Raw genomic sequence first — 22,945 nt, forward strand, 5'->3', positions numbered from 1 at the left:
TTATTTCTTTAAAGCCAGCACTAATACAATGCCTGGCACATGGTAACTACTTAATACATTTTTGTTGAATAAAAAAATGGAGAATGAGTATGAAATATTCATGTAAAAATATGGCCTAGGTCACTTTGGATACCATGAAGAATTCATATTAGCTGAGGTGTATAAGTAGGGTTGGACCAGACTCTGAACTGTTTTAGAGCTAAATTAAGGAATTTTATTCTATTTATTCATTTATTTCTTTATTAATTAATTTATTTTTTTGGTAAAGAAGATTGGCCCTGAGCTAACATCTGTTGCCAATCTTCTTCTTTTTGCTTGAGAAAGATTGTCGCTGAGCTCACATCTGTGCCAGTCTTCCTCTGTTTTGTATGTGGGATGCCACCACAGCATGGCTTGATGAGCAGTGTGTAGGTCCACACCTGGGATCTGAACCTGGGAACCCTGGGTCATCAAAGCAGAGCACATGAACCCAACCACTATGCCACCGGGTCTGCCCCAAGGAATTTTAGATTTTTAAGCTTACCTAATATACCTTTGCAGTGTAGCATATTGATTAAGAGCATTAACATGCCTTCAAGCCCGGTCTCCACCTCATAGTAGCTGAGGGTTACTGGGAAAGTTTCTTAGCCTCTTTAAGTCTCAGAATACTCATGTTTTTTGAAGATTTTTAATGAGTAAATGTGTGTGAAGTTCTAGCACTGTGCCTGGCACATTGTAAGCCTTACAATGAATATTAGTTCTTATTACTGCAATTATACGCAACACTCAGAAAAATCAGACTAACAGTTTCAGAATGTAGAGTTAGAGTTGTCCAGTGATTGACTGTTCAGATGGCAATCAGAAAACCAAAATTTTAGTTCTAGTTCTAGCTCTACTATTGGCTTATTGTAAAGTTTGAATGTATCTTAATTTCCTCATACAAAAAATTACAGTGAAATTAGTAGTGCTAATGAGTTCCTCATCAAGATGTTGTAATCATTTGAGCTATCTTAAAAAAAACTATCAAATTAAAAAGAATGGGAATTTATTTCCTTTGAAGTCACTGATACCACCATGCTTTTGTACAACTATGCCATTTGCCTAGAATGCTCTTCTTCTTATTTACCTTGATAATCCCATTTGCCCTTTAAGACTCAGTGAAGCATCAGTTAGTGGGATTGGGTGGTTATTTATATATCCCTTAGAATACTAAACCTACTTCTGGTATGACATTCACCACGTATAACATTTGAAAAGATACATACTTGTATATTTTCCCTCTTAGAATGTGAAATCCTAGAAGGGAAGTGTGTCTTTTAATTTAGTACCCCCACTGCCTAGTACAGATTCGGACACATGTTAAGATTAGTAAATATTGACTCAATAAATAGATTATGTTATAGAAATTTAAGAGTGCTGAAGTATGCTTTAGAGCAGCAAAAGAACTGGAGATTAGAAAAATGTGTTGACAATTATAGTGGACTATAATAACAACAGAATAAATATTAGTAATAAAATAATAGTAATAAGAATATATTACCCTGGTTGATATGCTGTGAAAATATACTACAGTTAAAGATGAAATAAAATCAGGAGACATTAGTTAAAACTATCAGGTAGAATACAAACAGCTATTTTTCCTTTCTCCCAAAATCCTATTAAAAAGACAATTAAGGGTATTTTTTAACCTTTTATCTCTACCAAAACTAAAGGAAGGTGTGAAGAATAGGAGAGGAAAAAGACAGTGATAAAATTTTCTGAGCAAAAAACAGAGGAAAATGTCAAGTGACTTGGCTGAGAAAACGGAATTGTAAACTGGCAGTGGCAGAAGCTGAGAACGAACCCAATTTATACTGGAGGATCCTGAAAGGCATCAGGTATCTCTGAAAGAGAAAATCAAGCTACTAAAGTAACGAGGACTGTGTTAAAATTCAATCACATTTCCAGATCCTCTTCCTCCTCCACTTCAGCCAATCAGGCAAATATCCTACCTTTACTCCAGCAGTAGACTGGAGTTTTAGTCTCTGGAGAGGGTTGAACAGAATCTCTTTGGACAGAGTAAACCAGGTATGGTTGAAGTCAGAAAACACCATATTAAAAACAGCCCGATTCAGTGAGAATGCTGTGGTCCCAACTTTCTTCTTCCATTTTGCTCCCATAAAGCTGGCAGCCAGACCTTCATCCACCAGACAGGATACTGGAGGATCCAACTGGAATCTAACAAGCTCAAAAGGAACTTACCGGACATATTGACATCAGAGTTCTCCAAAGAAACTGTCAAACCAAATTACTTTACAGTATGCTCAAAGTTGACAAGCCCTATCCACATAGTCAGGATTTCTGGTTAGCTTTTTAGTTTCATATTCTTACATATGAGTACTTGACCAAAATCATGTGACTTCTGAGGGAACCTTCTAACACAGAAGAGGCCAACTATTTTTTGGATTTGACATCAAATCAAAGGCAACAGAAGAGAAAATAAACAAATGGGGCAACATCAACTAAAAGCTTCTGCACAGCAGAGGAAACCATCACCAAAATGAAAAAGCAACCTACTGAATGGGGGAAAATATTTGCAAATCATATATCTGATACAGGGTTAATATACAAAATACATAAAGAGCTCATATAACTCAATAGCAAGAACTCAAACAACCCAATTAAAAAATGGGCAGAGGCTCTGAACAGACATTTTTCCAAAGAAGATATACAGATGGCCAACAGACATGAAAAGATACTCAACATCACTAATTATCAGGGAAATGCAAATTGAATCACAATGAGATATCACCTCACACATGTTAGAATGGCTCTTATCAAAGTGTTGGCGAAGTTGTGGAGAAAAGGGAACCCTTGTGCACTCTTGGCAGGACCGTAAATCAGTGCAGTCCCTATGGAAAACAGTATAGAGGTTCCTCGAAAAATTAAAAATAGAACTACTATATGATCCAGCAATTCCTTTTCTGGGTATTTATCTGAAGAAAACCAAAACACTAACTCGAAAAGGTATATGCACCACCTTGTTCACTGTAGCATAGCCAAGATATGGAAAAAACCTAAGTGTTTATCAACAGATGAATGGATAAAGAAAATGTGATACATTTAAGGTTGATAAGAGAATACTAGGAAAAACTCTGCGTGGGTAAATTTGTCAACTTAGAAGAAATGGATCAATTCTATGAAAATAACATATTACCAAAACTCACCCAGAATGAAATAGATCAACTAAATAATCCTATAACATTTAAATAAATTGAATTTATAGTTACAAACATTTCAAAGGTAGAAATAATACAGGCTCAGATGTTTTCACTGGAGAATTCTACAAAAAAATTAAGGAAGAAGTGATAATTTCTTCCAGAAAACAGAAATGGGAAGAACACTTTCCAACACATTCTGTGAAGGCACAATTACCATACTGCCAAAATCATACAAAGGCAGAACAAGAAAAGAAAATGTACAGACCAATATCTCTCATGAACATAGATGCAGATATCCTCAACAAAACATTATCAAATTGAGCCCATCAATTTATAAAAAGAATACTACATCATGACCAAATGGATTTTATCCTGAAAGTGCAAGGCTGGTTTAATATTTTCAAACCAATCAAAGTAATCCACAACATTAACAGTTCAAATAAGGTAAACCACATGATCATTTCATTGATGCAGAAAAAGCATTTGACAAAATTCCACATTCATCCTGCAAAAAAAAAACCTTGCAGAAAACTAGGAAGAGAAGGAAACTTCTTCAACCTGAAACGGCATCACTCAAAACCTGCAGTTAACGTGATACTTAATTGTGAGAGACTGAATGCTCTACCCTTAAGATGAGGAACAGAGCAAAGATGTGGTCTCACCACTTCTATTTAATGTTGTACTACTAGACCTAGCAAATGCAAGAGGCGTGAAAAGAAAGAAAACCATACGGACTGAAAAAGAAGAAATAAAACTGTCCCTATGCACAGACGTGACTGTTTATTTAGAAAATCCCAAAAACTCTAATCAACAAACAAAACTCATAAAACTAATTACTTTGGCAAGGTTTCTGGAAACAAGCTCAACACATAGATATCAACACACAAAACAGCGTGGTTAAAAAGGGATAGTATAAAGGAGTTTCTTGGAAAAATGGAGCTATTCTGTATTTTGATTGTGGTAGTGGCTCCAGGATCTATATATGTGATTAAACTCAAAGAACTATACCCCCAATTTTTATTTTTTTATTTTTATTTTGTGTGTGTATGTGCGGAAGACTGGCCCTGAGCTAAACAATTTCTTTAAAATTATTAAATTGTAGAACACTTCATAATCTTTACTTACGTGGTGCAAAATATGTGAGTCACACAAGGATCTTTGTTGTGCAGGTGAACCCTCACTTTCCAGCTTCATTTTTATACTTTCAGTGGGTACCTTGTGCTCTAATAATCATATCAAACAATTGGAATTTCCTAATTAACGCTAACTTTTTCCTATGCCTTTGTGTGTGCTCATCTCCCTGCCTCATTTCCTATCCTCCTCACTGTTTCAAAAACCTTATTCTTCAAAACTTAGCCTGGCTCAGCTTCTCTCTGAAGATTTACTGAAGCAAAAAACATGAGTTTTTGAATTAAACAGATCAAAGTCGAAATCCTCTTTCTGCACTTTACTAGTTCTATAGTTTTGGGAAAATTAGTTAATTATGAAGCCTCAGTTTCCCATTTGTGAAGTGGGGATAATATGCTGTAGAGTCTAGTGAGATGACGTTTGAAAAGCGCCTAACATTGTCCATGGCTATTATTGTTAGTAACCGTCTTAGTCTGTTTGGGCAGCTGAAGGCTGATTATTTGCCTAAAATGAGAAAAGCTTATCTTCAACGTCATATTAATTCTTTTCTTGATATGGTGTGTGTTTTCCAAACTTAGACTGTTTGCTTTCACGAACTTCAGAAGGTGGAGGAATCTGAAGTAGAGAAGAAATGGAAGCTGTGTTGTGTGATTAATTGAGATTTTGGCTTAATCTTTTAGGATCTGAGTTTTCTCACCTTTAAAAGAAGGATCATAGATTAGATGATTTTAAGGAGTCCTCTCAGCAGCCATATGCGAAGTCCAATATTCTAATATTTCTATTTTTAAAATTTTAAGCCATTATCATTCTCTCTTTTTTTCACATACTAACAAATAGCTATCGGTGGCATATACCTGTTTTTCTCATTCTATTTTCTCTCATAATGTTGATCCTGTCTTTTAAACATTTTTAACCTGTTTTTCTCACAGGTCCAATATCTTCATCCCTTCTCATTTTTAAATCTCTGCTCTTGTGTAGCTATTTCTGCATCAAAGTCTATCTTCTTTAGCCTGTTGTCTTAACTTCTTCCTTTAAGATTTCTTTATTTCATTAGAAAAGTATGTTCTACCATTCAATTGCATTTTACACGAGTACTTTTAAATACGTAGTCAGTTGTATCCAGTGTTTTGATGCAGTAGGAACCAAAGATAGTAATTTATTTATCCTCTATATGCTTCTGTTAAATTTTCTAACATGTAATCTTTATAAATACAGCTATTGAAAAATTATTTGTATTAGTGAGAAATTAGATAAAAATCTAAGTGGCCAATACTACGGGAAGCATTAAGCAAACTATATGAGATCCAACTGGATGAAATATTATGTAACAATTAGAAAGTATAATTTTGAGAAGTATAAATATAAAAATGTTTGTTTTCTCCCTAGTCAGGATAGACTAAGGTATGCTGCAGCAATAACTCCAAAATCTCAGTGGCTTAATAGAATGAACATTTATTTCTTGTTCATACTGCATTTCTAGAGTGGGTCAGGGCTGACATTGGGAAATTCTGTTCCACACAGTCGCTCAGGAATTCAAACTGACAGCGGCTCGATGATTTTATAGCTGCACCACCTGGACACCTGATTTTGGTCACTGCACTTGGGAAGAGAGGAGTCCGGAGCAAAGCCATTCTTCTGTACTTTGGCCCTGATGTGACACACGATATCACTTTTGCTTAGAACCCTTTGGTCAACACTAGTTACTGCAAGAGTCTGGGAAACGTATAATACTCTTCTTGTAGTCCAGGAAAAGATAGAGGACCACATGATATTGTAAGCACTAGCAATAACCACACTTTAAGATTAAAAGAATCAAAATACATAACTATGTTCACATATATTCTTATTGACATGGATTAGAGGAAAATATAGGAAATTCTAAGGTTTCAGAAAGAGGGCTTGAATGTCATTTAATTTTTTCTATATAAAATTTCTGTTATTGTTAATGTTATATATGCAACATGTAAAAATTGGGAGAAAAATGGCTAAGTTTTTGAGAAAATGAGGCAGTATGTGACACAGTAGAAAGAAACGTGAATTTTAAATTCGTATAACATTTGATTCCCATCCTAATCCTGCCTAATGTTAGTTGAGCAAATTATACTCGTGGACAAATCGTTTAGCCTTTCTTAACTGAGCTTCAAATTCCTCATCCTTGAAGTGGAGATAAATATGTCTACTTTCTAGAACTGTTGAGAGGATTATATAAGATAAAGTATATTTACTTGACTAACACTAATATAGAACTCCTAGGTACTGTTCTAAACACATTAACAACATGTAACTCATTTAATCTTCATAATAACCATATGAAGTAAATAAAATAATTCCCATTTTGCATATGAGGAAATTGAGGCACAAAGAGTTTGCTCAAAGTCGCAGGGCTAAGTAAGTAGTAAGTGTCTGAACTGGATATGAACCCAAGTAAGTAGTAAGTGTCTGAACTGGATATGAACCCAAGCTGTCTGGTTTCACAGATTTTCTTAGCCACCACTCTGCTTCCTCTCATAGACCTTAGCTCTGTGCCTATTGATAGTATGAATTTAAAAAATGAGAGCTATTTATAGCTGTGATGCAAAGTATAAATTAGTTTTGTCTGTTTCAGTTAAATATAAGTAGAGAAGCAGATTAATTACATATATTTCTAATAATTGGAGCTTGGTTCTTCAAAGAAGTAGAAGAAATCCTCACATCTCAATTATACACAAATTTAATTTAAATAATAGATAGTCTTTGGGCTTGTGCAGGGACTAATTGAGGAAATTTAAGAAGTTATGCATCAGGAGTGTTATATATGTTTTTATTCATCCCTTTCTTTTTTCTCATTTCCCATTTCAAATCCAATTCCATTTTTTTCCATGTTTAGGGTAGTCTTTATTTTATTTTTCTTTATCCCTTGGATTTTTAGACAATTAGAAAATTTAAGAGCACAGTTTTTTTTGTTTGTTTGGTTTTGTTCTTTTTTAGATCTAAAGGGGAAAGTAAATACAATGGCCCTTCTCCACTCACTCTCCCACATTTTTGGCGTTTGTGCAATTCGGAAAATCGTTGGCTTAAAGTTGGTATTAAATGCAATAGTCAATTTTTTAGTAAATTGCTTGGCTACTCAGATTTCTACTACTTTATCAGTAATATGATAAAACATCAGTAATAAGCAATCATTAAAGTTAAAGAAAAAGTCACTGAACTTGTTGCTTACTTTACTTTTTAAATTAATATTTAAACACTACAGTTTTCATACCTCATGTGTATACCTGAAATGTCTCTTTTCACTGCTTGTTTACTCATCATTGAAGTTCATCTTCTAATGTTTTATTTTTCTTCCTCCTCAATACCGTTTTAGTTATTTAAAAATACTTTGGAATTTTCCTACTTATTTAATCAATAATGTCTTATAAATATTATTTTATTATTTGCCCTAACTGGTTTGATTTGTTGGTTTTAGTTATATTGGGAAACTTCTTTCTATCTTCAGTTTGCAAATTATTGAATGTTCAAATCCAATTCACCTATAACTCATACAGACACTATGGGTTTATTTCAGTTTAAATAATTTATATAATTGACTGCTGTGTATGTAGGCCAACTCAGACCTGTCCTAATTTGTGATGAGAAGGCTAAATACTTGGACAGTACTCTAATTTTCTAGATTCTTACAAAGTTGCAAAGAAGAAACCTTTATTCCTGATGGAAAAGGTAGAAATCACTAAATTTATTTTAAAATATTTTTGCAAACTTCTGTCCCCTTCCTGTAATTGATACTTATGTCTCCTACAAGTTTAAACTGTATTAGTAAAAATATCAAGATTTTGAGTGGAGAACGGTATTGGTATACGGGGGGATTATAAATGTTATTATCTTAGACTAAAGCACAGATGGATCCTTGAATACAGGCAAAGAAGGACCCTTACACTGAAGTAGAAAAAAACTTAATATAAGAAAAATTTAAGTATTGTACAACTAGAAAAGATCTTAGGGATCATGAAGTTGATTTGTAAACTCATCTTACTTTTATTTTACTTATATTTGTTTATATCCTTCTGTTTCTTGGCTCAGCATTCCTTCTGCATCTCAGACATCCTTTGTGGGATCTTTTTATTTCTTCCTGAAGTACATACTTAGAAATTCATTTAGGAAGGATGGTTTGGTGATAAATGCTCTCAGTTTCTGTTTGGCAAAAATGTCTTCCTTGAGTGATAGCTTTGCTGGGTATATACTTCTAACAATTGTTTTTCCTTAGTATCCTGAAGATGTTTTACTGTTTCCTGGCTTCTATTTTTATTTTATCATTCCTTTATACGTAATCTTTTTTTTTCCTCGCTGCTTTAAAATATGTCATTCTGTAGTTTCACATGATATGTGTGGGTGTGAATTATCTTTTAATTATCCTGTTTGTGACTCACTGTGATTCTTGAATCCAAGGATTCATCTCTACTATCAATTGCAGAAATTTTTCACCTGTTATCTTCAAACAGTACTTCTCCCTTGTTCTCTGTATTCTTAGCTTCTATAACTTCAATTACGTATATGTTAGACTTTCTCCTATTATCTTCCATTTTTTAAATGATCTGTTTCATACTTTTCATGTCCTTGTTGTTCTGTGCTACATTCTGTGCAATTTTTCCAGGTCTTGTTCTCAGTTTCCTAATTCTTATATCTTCTGTCTAGTCTACTGTTTCACCCATCTGTAGAGTGTTTAATTTAAAAAATTATCTCTCCCTCTCTCTCTATTTTTTCTAATTCCTAGAAGTTCTACTTTTTCACATCAAGATTTTTTATCTTGTCTAAGATTTGAGGAGAATTTTTCCCCAGCCATTTGGATTGTAAGGAGAGTCAAATGAGTAGCTTGACAGTTTAGCATCAAGTCAATCTTGCTCCAGCTTCCAGGCTTCCACTCATGTCTTTCACCCTTATTCAAAAGCTAGGTTTTTGTCTTGATACTTATGACCAAACTACCACTTTGTCCCCTTGTCTGCCTGGCCAGGACATATTGATCTTTTAAAAATCAGGTCATGTGTCTCTTTTAATGGAGTCTTTACTGAGTTTTTTGGAGAAAAATAATAATCTTTATAGTTGAGTGTTACCTGTATGAATTTCTTTCACAATACCATTGTGTGTTGTACTTAACATGAATTCTATAAGCTTGTTGAGAGAAGGAGCCATGTCTTATTGATTTTTGTCGTTCCAATACTGCAAATAATAATATAAATAGCAATAATAATAATTGGCATTTATTGAGAACTTAGTACATGCCTGGGAATTTTGAGAACTTACACGTCTTAGTCAGTCACTCAAGACACAGAGAGATTACATAAAATGCCAAAGTCACACAGCTAGGGATTAATTGAAACAGGGCTTGAATCCGGGTGGTACATGGCCCCCTAGAGAAACTTTCAGCGTCTATCCAACACTGCCTTTCTGTTGACCTCCTAAATGGAGCATCAGCAGGAGAGCGATAGGTCATACCAGCAAGAACTTGGACTTGAGCACCAAACAAGCTCATGGGGATGTGGCAGATGCTTAGTGAAGGACACAGTGGGACAAATCAAGGAAAACCGACAAGACAGATGGAGCCTTGTATGGCATTTATGAGAAAGCAGCGTGAAGACAGTAAAGACAGCCTGAGGCATGTAAGGAAATCTAGCAGTAGTTAATACCATTGTCTGGGTACACACTTGGGTTCGTGGGCAGAACTGAGGCTTTAGAAGGACTCTTAAGAACCAGGTAGGAATCAAGTCTGGAGTTCAAAACAAACAGACAAATCTGGAAGATCAGGTAGGGAAACAAGGTGATAACTCAATCACGCAGGTATCACTACTGTTTAAAATACTTTTGGCTAATTAAAACTGTTTTTAACTTCTCACGTTTTAAACCATCAGATGTTGGACCCACTAGGAGAGATAGTATTCTTTAGTCACTGTGGCAGTAATAAGTACAATACTGTTTGTTGTGATGAAATTAATTCTGAGCCAGAAATAGCCTAGCCTTGGAAGACTTTCACTCCTGAACCTGACTCTGGACTATTTCATTTCAACAGATGAACTTCCCAGACCTAACTGTGTAGTCTCTCAAGTGGTCTTTAATGTTTGCATGGGCGGAGTTTTCCAAGTAAATGAATAAGAAAAATCTTGAAATTTTTACAGAACGATTTAGTTTATGCGTTCTTAGCCCTATTCCTTTGACAGAGGATTTTCCTCTCCAATTCTTATTCTCTGTTCTATTTTTTTCTTATATGTGTAAAGATGCAATAACACATTTACTTTACATAAGTAAATGAAACCTAATTGCCGCCTCCCCGATTAGATACTTTAGAAAGGAAGTTGACTGCTTCTTTAATAAAACTACATAGAGAAGGAGAAAGAGTGATTTACTGGGCTATTTTAGAATAAATATGTTTCATATAATTTAATTAAAACAGTATATAAGATAGATTTAGTTCATATTACCATGAGATGGTATAGTCTATATTTTAGAGTAGATACTAGATTTTAAATACCTAATTTCAAAGTATATGCTAGTAAAATTAGATGGGTTCATTTATTTTATGAAAATATGATATGATAAGTGAAATTTAAAGTTAAGCTTCACTTGTGCTTAGATTCCAGTTCAGCTAGTATTTATTGAACTCTTTTGTGTTAATCTCTGAGCTGATGCTTTCACATATATTATCCTATTTAATACAGCATAATACAATTAGAGATTAAACAGTTGACCTTTTTATATTTGTGTCATACTTTAGCTTACATGGTAATGAAAGAAATGAAATGCCCCCAGAGTAAATACAGATGCATATGTTGAAAATTAACATTGGATCTAAATGTTAATGTTCAATTTTCTTTATATCATAATTTAAGAAAACCAAGACGTTAAAATTTTGCATCTGTTATTTAATGAAACAATTGCAACACATTATTAAAGAAGAGTATGAAAATAATATGATATGTGAGATGTTGCAAGTTTGGAAAATACATGTTTTAATGTTAGTGAAGAGAGTAAAATCAACCTTAGTTTTCTGTGAAGACTTTTAACATTAATGAGGATTGACAAGTTTTGAGCCTATGGAAATAATAAACACTTAAAAAACTAGCTCTCTGGTCATGTTTATAAAACATATGTGTCTATATATTTCTATTACTCCTTAAAACAACTAGAAAATGTTTCATTCATATTAACCAAGAGAGACCTTGTACACTGAATTGAAGGGTCACTTCTGCATGGAGCTTCGTGAGTAAAAATATACACATACATTCCTTGAGTTATGGGGAATATTCTTTGCAAGTCTTAAATATTTATATTTGATTGCTCTTCACTCCCTTTCACATATCCAGAAGTTTATTCTATACCTTCTTTTTCATGTCTTTCAGAAACTAATCGTTCTTGAGTTAATCATGCTATTGAGAGTTCTTTGATGAACTCTCTTCCCTACCATTTTTTTCCCTTCTCTTCATTCAACAGTATTTTAAAAAATATTTATTTTGTATATTTTAGGTTTATTTTTATTTCCCCCATTCCAATGTGGTTTATTTTCATTTTTTAATTTTTTTTGGTGAGGAAGATTGTCCCTGAGCTAACATCTGTGCCAATCTCCCTCTATTTTGTATGTGGGACACCACCACAGCGTGGCTTGATGAGTGGTGTATAGGTCCACGCCTGGGGATCCGAATCTGTGAACCTCGGGCCACCAATGCAGAGCGTGTGAACTTAACCACTACACCACTGGACTGGCCCCTCAGCAATATTTTTATGGTAGATATTTCTTAGTCAAAGTCATGTGCGTAGGTTCCCATTTGAATTATATGCCCATCTCCAAAAAATTTGATGTCATGGATTTTTAGTCATTAAAACAAATGTGACACATATGTGTGGATTAGGGTCGCAGCAGGAAACAGATGGTCACTCTACAAAGATGACAGAAAGAGCTTAATGAAGGGACTATTTTAAAAATGTAGGCAAGATAAAGGGATATCAATTAGCATTAGTGAAATCCCAGGAAACTGCAACAGTCAGAAACTGTCACTCCTCCTAGGCCTAAAGGAGCAAGGTGTAGGAGCAGTTAATGCAAAGTGGCAAGACCTATAGCCCTAGAAGAGTCACATGACAAGAGCTCTGATCTTTGATAGAGAACACAGCCATTCCCAAACTACAACCCAACAGGGCCCATGTCTCCTGCTTTCTGGTCCTCTGTCATTATCTCTCATTGGCTGAACTCAGTTGGACGCTAGAAGACGAAGGAACGTGGTGATGCAGACCACAAAGACAGATGGTGGAGAAGAGTGGAAAGTGGATCTGTAAGGGCTAGTGGAGAATATACAACACATGATACTATTCTAATACCTAATAAAAAAGACATTAAAAGTGGTTGCTTTTTTAAAAATTTATATGATAAATAGTTCTAGGAAAGAAAGAATTCTAAATTGGAAATGTACTGTTTTCTCCTCTGTTAATCTATTCTCAAATGATATGAGAATTATCGAAAAGACATGAAAAAGTTTGAATTTTCCTACTTATGGAAATAGTGTTAGATTTTGGTTTGTATAACTAGAAAAGTTTATTTCATTGAAGTCTGTACTCAAGAGTTATGATAAATGAAAAAAATACGTTATTTACATATTCATAGAGAGCTTAATCGTATTTATAAACGATTCTAGAAGAAATTGTTGATATTTTTATTTGAGTATTTTAACACTTACATGTGCTGGCCCATATTAGTTGCTCTTTCATAGAAGAGTATATTGGTTCAAGGTCACTTCAAACATGAGAACTGAGCTAGAAAGCTCTTTTTTCTGCTATTTCTTTTTAATAAGTTTAGTAAAATAAAACAACAAAACTCTTCCTTTCAAAAACTTTTTTTGGAGGTAGATATACTCCCAATTTACATTTATATACATTTGTATCCAAAACACAAATGTCTAAATGTTTAGAAGTAATCAAATTGTAGAAAACCATAGAATGCATTTGGGTTATGCCAATTGCATGGAGTTTCCCTTTAAAATAACTGAATACAAATCAGTTTAGTCATATGCAGGGTTTAACTGGAGAGGATCATAGATAATAGTATTTTTTCGTTGCTTCCTGGAAAGGCATGGGAGATATGTGCTTCAGTGGAACTAGGAAGAGCAAACCATTACTCTCCTGGTGGAAGGAAGAACAAACCCATTTTTTAGCCTGAAGTAAATTTAATGGATAGTGACTAGCATTTTAAATGAAATAGAATACCCTAGAACAGAAAATATTAGAATGCATTGCTTATAGTAAGGGTAAATTTTGGTTTGTGAAACTTTTGTTTTGATTACATATATATGAATATGTGACTTCTTGGGATATAGAATATATTTCTTACTATGGGTCATATCCCCCCAAATTTTAAAACATTGTCCTTTGCTATTTAATGGAATCAATCATTTTATGAATGTTTACTCAATGAGGTGGCAAGGGTAAATTGTATTGGGAGGCAATGTAGTATATTTATATGTTTTCTCCCTACACAGTGATAAAATTTGTTCCTAAACGGTAATTAAGGCACATTAATGTATAGAATAAAATGTATAATAAAAACCTTACCAGTCTATTTGGAATTACCACATAGACTGGCACCTAGTCCCATATGTCCCTCTGCATTCCCTTCATCACATCCCGTGTTTACTTGCTCTTGGTAATAAGGAGGAAGGGAAATACTCCATTAAAAAGTCTTCAAAAATATTGAAATGATCTTTTGAACTATAATCAAAGTAGAGGAATTTCAGTATGTGTATTAGTATTAATTTTTATCTCGGGCATTTTCAGATTGAGAGATCATACATTTGATGTCTTTATGGAATATCCAGAGAGTATTTAAAGAGGATAATGTATATGAAACCTGAAAATTGGTCACTTACATTGAATAACATTTGCATTCTAGCTTCTAGTTCTTTTTTCTTTCAAAACAACGTTCAAACTAGGTCACTTCTGTTTGCAACTTGTATAGTAATTAAATAATCAACTATTTCCTATTTAGATTCCGCTTCTACTTCTGCTGCAAAATTTTGTTTTATCTCAATATCTTAACATTAGCTATTCAATACAATTATCTTTTGTATATGGACAGTATACATGCTTTTTAAAAATAAGCAGATAAGCCATTTTATATAAGTTGAAAATTGATTCAGGTCCTTGAAATCAAAATTAAATATTATATAGGAGAATACAGCTTATATTCTATATAAAGTTTTCCATTTTGCATTTGTTTTGAAAGACTACCATTGTGAGATATAGTGGAATAGTGCTCCTTCTGGCCTTTGAACATGAATGCATGACTTAGCTTTGGGCATTCCTCCTAACAACACCCCTGAGGGCAGAGATACATTCCAATGTGACATATATTTGAATGTATTTGCATACAGGATAGATTTGACTTGTAAATGTATCAAGAACAGACTCTAAATAGGCTGAAACTTGGATTTTTTTGGTTCAGGGAAATTATATAAATCCCATCTTTAGTTTTTTCTATTGTTATTATTGCTCAAACCAACAGATTTTTAAAACTGCCCAACAGAAGAGCAATGACCTCTGAATCCTGTATTCACTTTCATTTTTTTCTCTCATTCATAGTGTAGATTTCTTTAACTCTGATTTCAAACACTTTGCCCTGACCTGACTCAGCACATGTTCTCAGAAAGACACAGGACTACAGACTATAAAACATGTCCTTCTTCTGTATGTTTTGCTGCATGTGAAGCACATGACAGCCAGTCTTTCTAGGTTGAAGTATGTCTCTAATCCTGCAGTTGAAATTACTGATTTTTAAAACATGGAGACTAAATCTTTATCGTGATTATGTTCAGGAATTAAAAAGCTTTCAAAGAAGACACAAATCTCTTACTTTTTTAAAGTCTTATACTAGAATAGGCTTAGAAATAGATCTTGGAAGACTCATTCATCTTTAGTCTACCTTTCCATTTCTCCTTTTGTGCTCAGTGTTCACTTTTAAGGCAATTTTTATGTATGTGTTAACAATCAGATAAAAGTTGGAAATAATTTGTATTTCCCTTCATTCAGTATTTTGTGTTTTGTCTATTTCTGCATAGTAAATGGATTATACTCACCCCTTCCCCCATTGTCTTATTGAGTACCAAATCAGTCAGTGTATTGTTTTGAGCATGTAGGATGTCCAGAAGACAACGTCTGCGCAACCATTCCAAATAGGTAAAAAAAGTGTATGTGTATATATATATATATATATATATATATATATATATATAACAGTTTATGTATATATATACAAACTGAATGAAGGTTTAATGCACATGATTGTAATTTATAGTTTAGTTTGAATAAAATGCATTATACTGAAGCAAAGTAATTAGAGTTGTAGTTTACCTAATAATTGTTACTAATTGCTATCAGGAGATTAGATCCCCCCCCCGCCCCATTTTTAATGGAGTGGAATTATTTCACCCTGCCATAGCATTAGTGGTGTTAATACTAATGATTTTCATATTTTCCTTGTGTAGTTCAAAATGTTATCTTGTTAACAAGAATTCTCTATCAGAGATAAGAATGCGTGTTACTAAATTGACAGGATAACTGTTTGTTTTCTGTTTTTCATCTCACCAACAAATGATGCCAACTGGAATGTTTGACTGCCTTCCATTTCATGGAAAATCAAATGACATTCCTCCACTGAATAAGTGGTCAAATTAATTTTAGTCTCCTCCTTTTTAAACTAACACTTGATAATCATATAGAATAATCATGTACAAATAGGTTGAAGTGGCTGAATTAAACCCCTAAACTATTAGATCCTATTAAAGTTTAGTTTCTGAAATTAAGAGAATAAATGTGCTATCATGTCATCTTCTTTCTTCCCATTCTACAGAGAAACGATGAAGAGGCAGTTGTGGATAGAGGTGGAACTCGTTCTATTCTCAAAACACACTTTGAGAAAGAAGATTTAGAAGGTAAGACATTTTTTCCTCTGGGATAGCTGTTGGTATGCTTTTCTAAAGCATTTCAAAGAGAAATGCAAAATTTGTCACGATGTGGAGAATTGCAGAAGCTGATATTAGAGTAATGATGGTGGTGATGGGTGGTGGAAATGATTGTTTTGGTGCAGTCCAGAATGCCAAAGGGCAGGCCTAAGCAATGAGAAGTGGTCATTCATCCAACAGACATCTATTGAACCTCTGCTATATTCCAGGCACTGTGTTGTGTGCCAGTCTTTCAATAACCCTTGCTTCAAGGAATTATTATTGATTGGGGAATGAAAAGAAAAAAATTATAACAGACCAGCATCTTAGGTACTATGTGAGAGAGGAGACTAGACAGGAGGGGCATCTAAGCCAGCCTATATTGTCAGAGTAGGATGTCACTGGAAGAGAGTTAAAGATAATTGGTGTTCTAGTTCTACTCAGATATATATGAGAGAGAGGTGGAGGCACCATTTGTCTGTGTTCTCTTCAATAGGAAGAAGGTCAGATAATTCAACAGGAAGGTAGTATGGTCTAGTAGTTAAGTGCACAGGCTCTCAAACCAAGCTGTACTGAGTTCAAATACCAGTTCTGCCCCTTATTTGCTACAGAAACTTCAGCCAGTTAGTTAACTTCTCTGCACCTCAGTTTTCTCAACTGTTAAAATAAGTATAATAATTGAATATATTTCCTAAAGATTTTATGAAAATGAAGGGAAAAATACTTAGAATAGTAGCTGGCATAAGAATTACAAAAGTATTGACAATTATTATTACACCAAAGTTTAATGTACACACACTACTAGTTCATTTTTATTTTATTTATTTATTATTTATTTGTTTATTTTTTGGTGAGGAAGATTGGCCCTGAGCTAGCATCTCTGTTGCCAATCTTCCTCTTTTTGTTTGAGGAAGATTGTCACTAGCTAACATCTGTGCCAGTCTTTCTCTATTTTGTATGTGGGACGCTGCCTCAGCATGGCTTGGTGAGCTGTGCTTAGGTCTGTGCCCAGGATCCAAACCTGCGAACCCTGGGCCACAGAAGGAGAGCATGTGAACTTAGCCACTACACCACTGGGCCAGCCCCTCATTTTTATTTTTTAACCAGAAATTATTACTAGTGAGACACAAGATATATGAAATTTTCCTCTTTTGAGTGAAAAGAGAAACCTAAGTAGTCTTAAGTAAAACTAATCAGATAGCTCCCAATAATCTACTGAAACTGAGAAGTAAGGATTTATTCCCCTTAGGAATTGTATTGTAACTGCTTAAATTACAATTAAATTCATTGTGCTTAGGTCTTGTCTTTAGCTAAAACAATTAAATAACAGGAGAATTAATATAATATTTAGAGATGACTTTCAACAACTATACCTACTCTGTTTGTGCCTGACATTTTGCTTGGTGCAGAGAAAATACCAAGATCTGGAAAGGTACTTATTGGGTGGGTGTAGTGACTCACTGTGCTATCCATATTCATTACACAAATTGAAGGGAGCACAAACTTGAAACACGTAATTGATAATGGATAATATAGAGATGATTTCCTCTTGGGTTTGAAATGCCATTATATTACTCTTTTCTTCAGCAGCATATTTAACCTTCCTTCTCGTGTTGGGCCATGACTTAAGCTATGCTTGTATTTATTAAACACACACAAGAAAACCTAATAAATCTAGAAGTTAGCCTAAAAATATACTCAATTCCAGGGAAAAGCCATGTTGGGTTTAAAGATTATGATAGTTGATCCAGACACAGATAATTGGAAGTTAACTGTTAATAATTTATAAATAATTACAGCAAAATATTGAGTGGTCCCTTTGGATGGAAAATATGTAATACAAAAATAAGATTTAATAAGGTCATTTTAATTATATATCAACATGTATGACATATATTTTCTTTTACTGGGCGTGGTTGGGGAATATGGGTGACAGTGTATGATGCTATTTAAAAGACATTTCTGATTGGCAAAACACAGTCAGTTAAGCCAGATTTTGTTCTGTTTTTTGATGCTATAGTGGGTATTTTAATTCCAGAAGTGAATAATTGTGGCTAAATCACTGGTGATTGAAATTAACGTCATAGAATGCAAATGTAACATTACATTTTAGTTTTTTGTTTAGTTTTTTTTTTTGGTGAGGAAGATTGTCCCTGAGCTAACATCTGTGCCAATCTTCCTCTATTTTGTATGTGGGATGCTGCCACAACATGGCTTGATGAGTGGTGTGTAGGTCTGAGCCCAGGATCCAAAACCAAAAACCCTGGGCTGCTGAAGTGGAGTTCATGAACTTAACAACTATGTCCCTGGGCTGGCCCCTACATTTTAGAATTCTGAAGGGAAATAGGAAAATTCTTATTTATATTGACTTTCTAAATGTTTGTTTTGCTCCCAGATCATGCTAAGTAGATAAACATCCTAACATTTGAGGATGCTATGGAGGATTCTGCTGTGATGGATGCAAAGAATTAATAGATCTATTAGTGGTTTCCAGATTGATTACTCTGACTCAGAAAATAATGCAGGGGCCATGTGATGGATGTCATGGTTCAGAAACAATCAACTGGCAGCAGAATATAAAATGAATAAGTGGGGGAGCACCAGTTGGAAAGATAACATTACTGAGAGTAATGGCGGTGGTAATCTCTCCTTTTATTTAATTAAAGGAAAAGACCAGGGCTCCACTTTTTAAGAGCTTCTTTAGTAAAGCAGATAAGACACACCAATAGATATTTATTTTAAATGAAATAGAGTCGGGAATTGATATTGAAGACAGACACACATTTTATAAACTCTTCTTTCAATTAAAATTTTAAATTTGAAAACTATTGTTTCTCAGGACTTATGTGTATATACTTAGCTAGTAGAATTACTGGTATAATTTAACATCCTGAGTACAGCTTATAGAAATGCCAGGTGGTTATAGTTAGTCTACCTCAGGATTCTGAGTAGAGCAAAAATTGTGAGGTTAACCAGTTTTTATTTTTGGACTCCCACATCCACGTGGGATTAGTACTATCTTAAGTATAAGATTATAAAAGGAGAAATGCATTAATACCTTTGAAATTCTTTATTCTACTTGCCCTTTAATATATGTGTAGTGGATAGAGTGGCCAGATAAAATACACAATGCTCAGTTATATTTGAATTTTAGATAAGTGATGAATAACTTTTTAGTATAGGTATGCCATGCAATATTTTATTTATCATTTTTTATTTGCTAAATCTGGCAACCCTAGTAGTGGGTGTTCCAATGAACCTCCAATAGCCCCTCTTAAGGACTGAGGCACTTATTTCTCCAGTCGCCATGGGTGTTGCCTCTGTTGTCTCACACCTGAGTTCTTCCCTAGAAATTACCTTTAGCTGGAGGGAGCTGCCTCTTGCCTATGGGAGTTACCTCCCCTGTGGCATATTGAATTCAATGAACGATCAGTGAAGGAATATAAAGGCTCAGTCCTCTTGCTTCAGTTTGGTACAAACCTGAAGGGCTGTCTCAGCTTCAAAACCTCCTGAGGAGTCACCTGAGGCCTTCATTGCAACTGTACCGTAATTCAACTTCTTCCTCTGCCAAATGCTGCTGCCTGTATTTCCTCAAAGGTGTTATTCTGACAGCTTTTTCCAACAAATCTCAGAGTGTGTTTCCTGGGGAATCTCACCCATTCATTGATCATTTTCCTGGTCCCTGAGCAGTACCAATAGACATACTTGGTAACTGGCCAGACCTTCACGTTGGTTTCTTAAGCTCTGGAGTTAAGAACCATTGTAGTGGGTGAGAAGGCTCTGAAACTACTTGCCCTGGCCATAATGGTGAATGAAATCAGTATTGCATCTGACAGGAAATGGCAGAGATTAGTGCCCTTTAAAGACCTGAAGTATGCACCAATCTGGCCACTTGTCAAATTCTAAAGGATGGTAATGGTCTACGGCAAACTCAGCCAAATGGTAGGGTAAATTGCAGCTGCTGTATCAGATGTGGAGTTTTTTAGAGCAGGTTAACATGGCCTCAGGTACATGTTATGCAGCTCTTGATCTGGCAAATGCATTTTTTTCTGTTACTTTCAAGAAGGAGTACCAGAAGTCAACATTCCTTTGGGGAATACAGCAAGGTACGTTTATGGTCTTGCTCCAGTGCTGTTTAACTCTCCTACCCTCTGTCCCAGGGTAGAGTCCGAAGGGATTTGGACTGGATGGATGTTCTGCAGAACATCATATTGTTTCACTACTGTGAATAAATGAACAAGGAGTGGCAAGTATTAGGGTTGGCCTGCTGGTGCAGTGGTTAAATTCGCAGGCTCTTCCGCGGCCCAGGGTTTTCTGGTTCTGATCCTGGGTGTGGACCTACACACCGCTTATCAAGCCATGCTGTGGCGGGCGTCCCGCATGTAAAGTAGACGAAGATGGGCATGGATGTTAGCTCAGGGCCAGTCTTCCTTAGCAAAAAAAAGAGGATTGGCAGTGGATGTTAGCTCAGGGGTAATCTTCCTCAAAAAAAAAAAAAAAAAGAAGTGGCAAGTATGTTGGAGGTCATGATAAGACAGATGCATTTCAGAGTCTGTTTCCTGATAAATCTGATAAAAAGAACATGAAAGAGTGTGCAATGCTGTACTGAGTCTAAACTCTAGGGTGGGATCAGTTTCCACATGGGCCCAATAAAATAACCAAGTGCCCCTTGAGTTATTCTTATTCACCTTGATTCTCTCTTCATTGTTCACCCTTGTTCAGTTTTTATCAGAATGGATGCCTGTACTTTAAAATTTAATGAATTTTTTCAGATATGACCATTGTATCTTCTGCAGGCGTAAGAGTAAATTAATGACAAGTCACTAAAAATAGGAGGTCCTATTAATAATTAGATGATAATAAAGAGAAGAAAATTCAATGGCTAAATATGATATGCTATTATTTTAGCTATTTTGACTGAACTGATCAATTTCCAGTCAAGGAAATACTCTCAAACAACTGAATTGTTTTTTCTAAAATTTTTTTTAAAGACTTTTTTTTGTGATACAAAATGCATAACATAAAATCTGCCATATTAACCATTTCTGAGCATACAGTTCAGTAGTGTTAAGTATGTTCTCATTGTTGTGTAACCAACCTCCAGAACTTTTTCATCTTTGAAAAATGAAACTCTGTACACATTAAACAACAACTGTCCATTTCCTCCTCCCCCTAGGCCCTAGCAACCACCATTCTACCTTCTGTTTCTATGAATTTGGCTATGCTAGATACCTCATATAAGTGGAAGCTTGCAGTATTTTTCTTCTTTGGACTGGCTTATTTCACTTAGCATAATGTCCTCAAGTTTCATCCATTTTGCAGCATGTGTTAGAATTTCTTTTTAAGGCTGACTCCCATTGTATGTATATACTACATTTTGTTTATCCATTCATCTGTCGATGGACATAGTGCTTTCATCTCTTGGTTATTGCAAATAGTGTCATTATGAACATGGGTGTGCAAATATCTCTTTGAAATCCTGCTTTCAATTCTCTTGAATATTTCCCATAGGTGGAATTGCTGGATCATAAGGAAATCCTATTTTTAATTTTTAGAGGAACTGCCATACTGTTTTCCAGAGACGATGCGCAATTTTACATTCTCACCAACAGTGCACAAGCATCTCAATTTCTCCACATCCTCGCCAACACTTGTGATTTTTTTTTTAATAGTAGCCATCCTAATGGATGTGAAGTGATATCTCATTGTGGTTTTGATTTGTGTTTTCCTAATAATTAGCAATGTTAACTCTCATATGCTTTTTGGCCATTTGGGTATCATCTTTGGAGAAATGTCTATGCAAGTCCTTTGCCTATTGTTTAATTGGTTTTGTTGTTGTTGTTATTGAGTTGTAGGAGTTCTTTATATATTCTGGATATTGACCCCTTATCAGGTGTATGATTTGCATATATGTTCTCCACACTCATAGCTTGCCTTTTCACTCTGTTGATTGTGTCTTTTGATACACAGAAAATGTTAATTTTGATGTAGTACAATTTGTTTAGTTTTACTTGTGTTGCCTGTGCTTTTGGTGTCATATCCAGGAAATCCTTGCCAAATCCAATGTGTTAAAGTGTTCCCTGTGTTTCCTTCTAATTTATAGTTTTGATTCTTATGTTTAGGTCTTTGATCCTTTCTGAGTTAATTTTTGCAGTATGGTATAGAATGCTTGCACTTTTACCCTTCATACCCCTTTGATGCCTAACCTTACACGTGTGATAGCTGACATTCCTCCCTGCCGGTTAAATTTCTCCCCAATCACTGATTTAGGGAGAGAGGGATTGTTATTTTCCATGTTTTTAGCAAGTATTTCTAACATAATACCTGCTAGTTTTCTACAGTCTGAGAACATAGAAGAAGCAATAAAACCTCAGGAATATTATTAAAGATTTTGTGTTTAAAACCTTTTAGATTGCCCCATTCCAGATTGCTGCCGTCTCATCTCTTCCACTTGCTGGTGTTTTTCCTCCACACAGAAATAGAATGCCCCCTCTGCCCATTCATTAGCATAAACTGATCCCTCCTGGCAGAAAAATTATCTTCTTCCTCAACACCTTTCTTTCTGAGTTTACATCTTTTCTTATATTTTTGTTACGTATGTATTTTCTTATCTTTTTTATTTGATTATAAGCTTGTTGAGGGACAAAGCTTCATCAGACACCTATTTGCATTCTCCCATGATATCCAACACTT

At 34.8% G+C, this 22,945-nt stretch overlaps 1 protein-coding gene across 17 annotated transcripts in view; it reads left to right on the forward strand.

Annotated features, from left to right (window-relative positions):
* SLC4A10 (solute carrier family 4 member 10) overlaps positions 1-22,945 on the forward strand; it is a 275,630-nt gene that overhangs the window by 86,591 nt on the left and 166,094 nt on the right. For all 17 annotated transcript variants that reach the window (XM_070241888.1, XM_070241885.1, XM_070241894.1 and 14 more), the window contains one exon: positions 16,162-16,243. In XM_070241888.1, the coding sequence (XP_070097989.1) occupies positions 16,162-16,243 (82 nt within the window). The remainder of the gene's footprint in view (positions 1-16,161; positions 16,244-22,945) is intronic.

This window comes from Equus caballus, chromosome 18, assembly GCF_041296265.1.
Source record: "Equus caballus isolate H_3958 breed thoroughbred chromosome 18, TB-T2T, whole genome shotgun sequence".
NCBI classification, from domain to species: domain Eukaryota; kingdom Metazoa; phylum Chordata; class Mammalia; order Perissodactyla; family Equidae; genus Equus; species Equus caballus.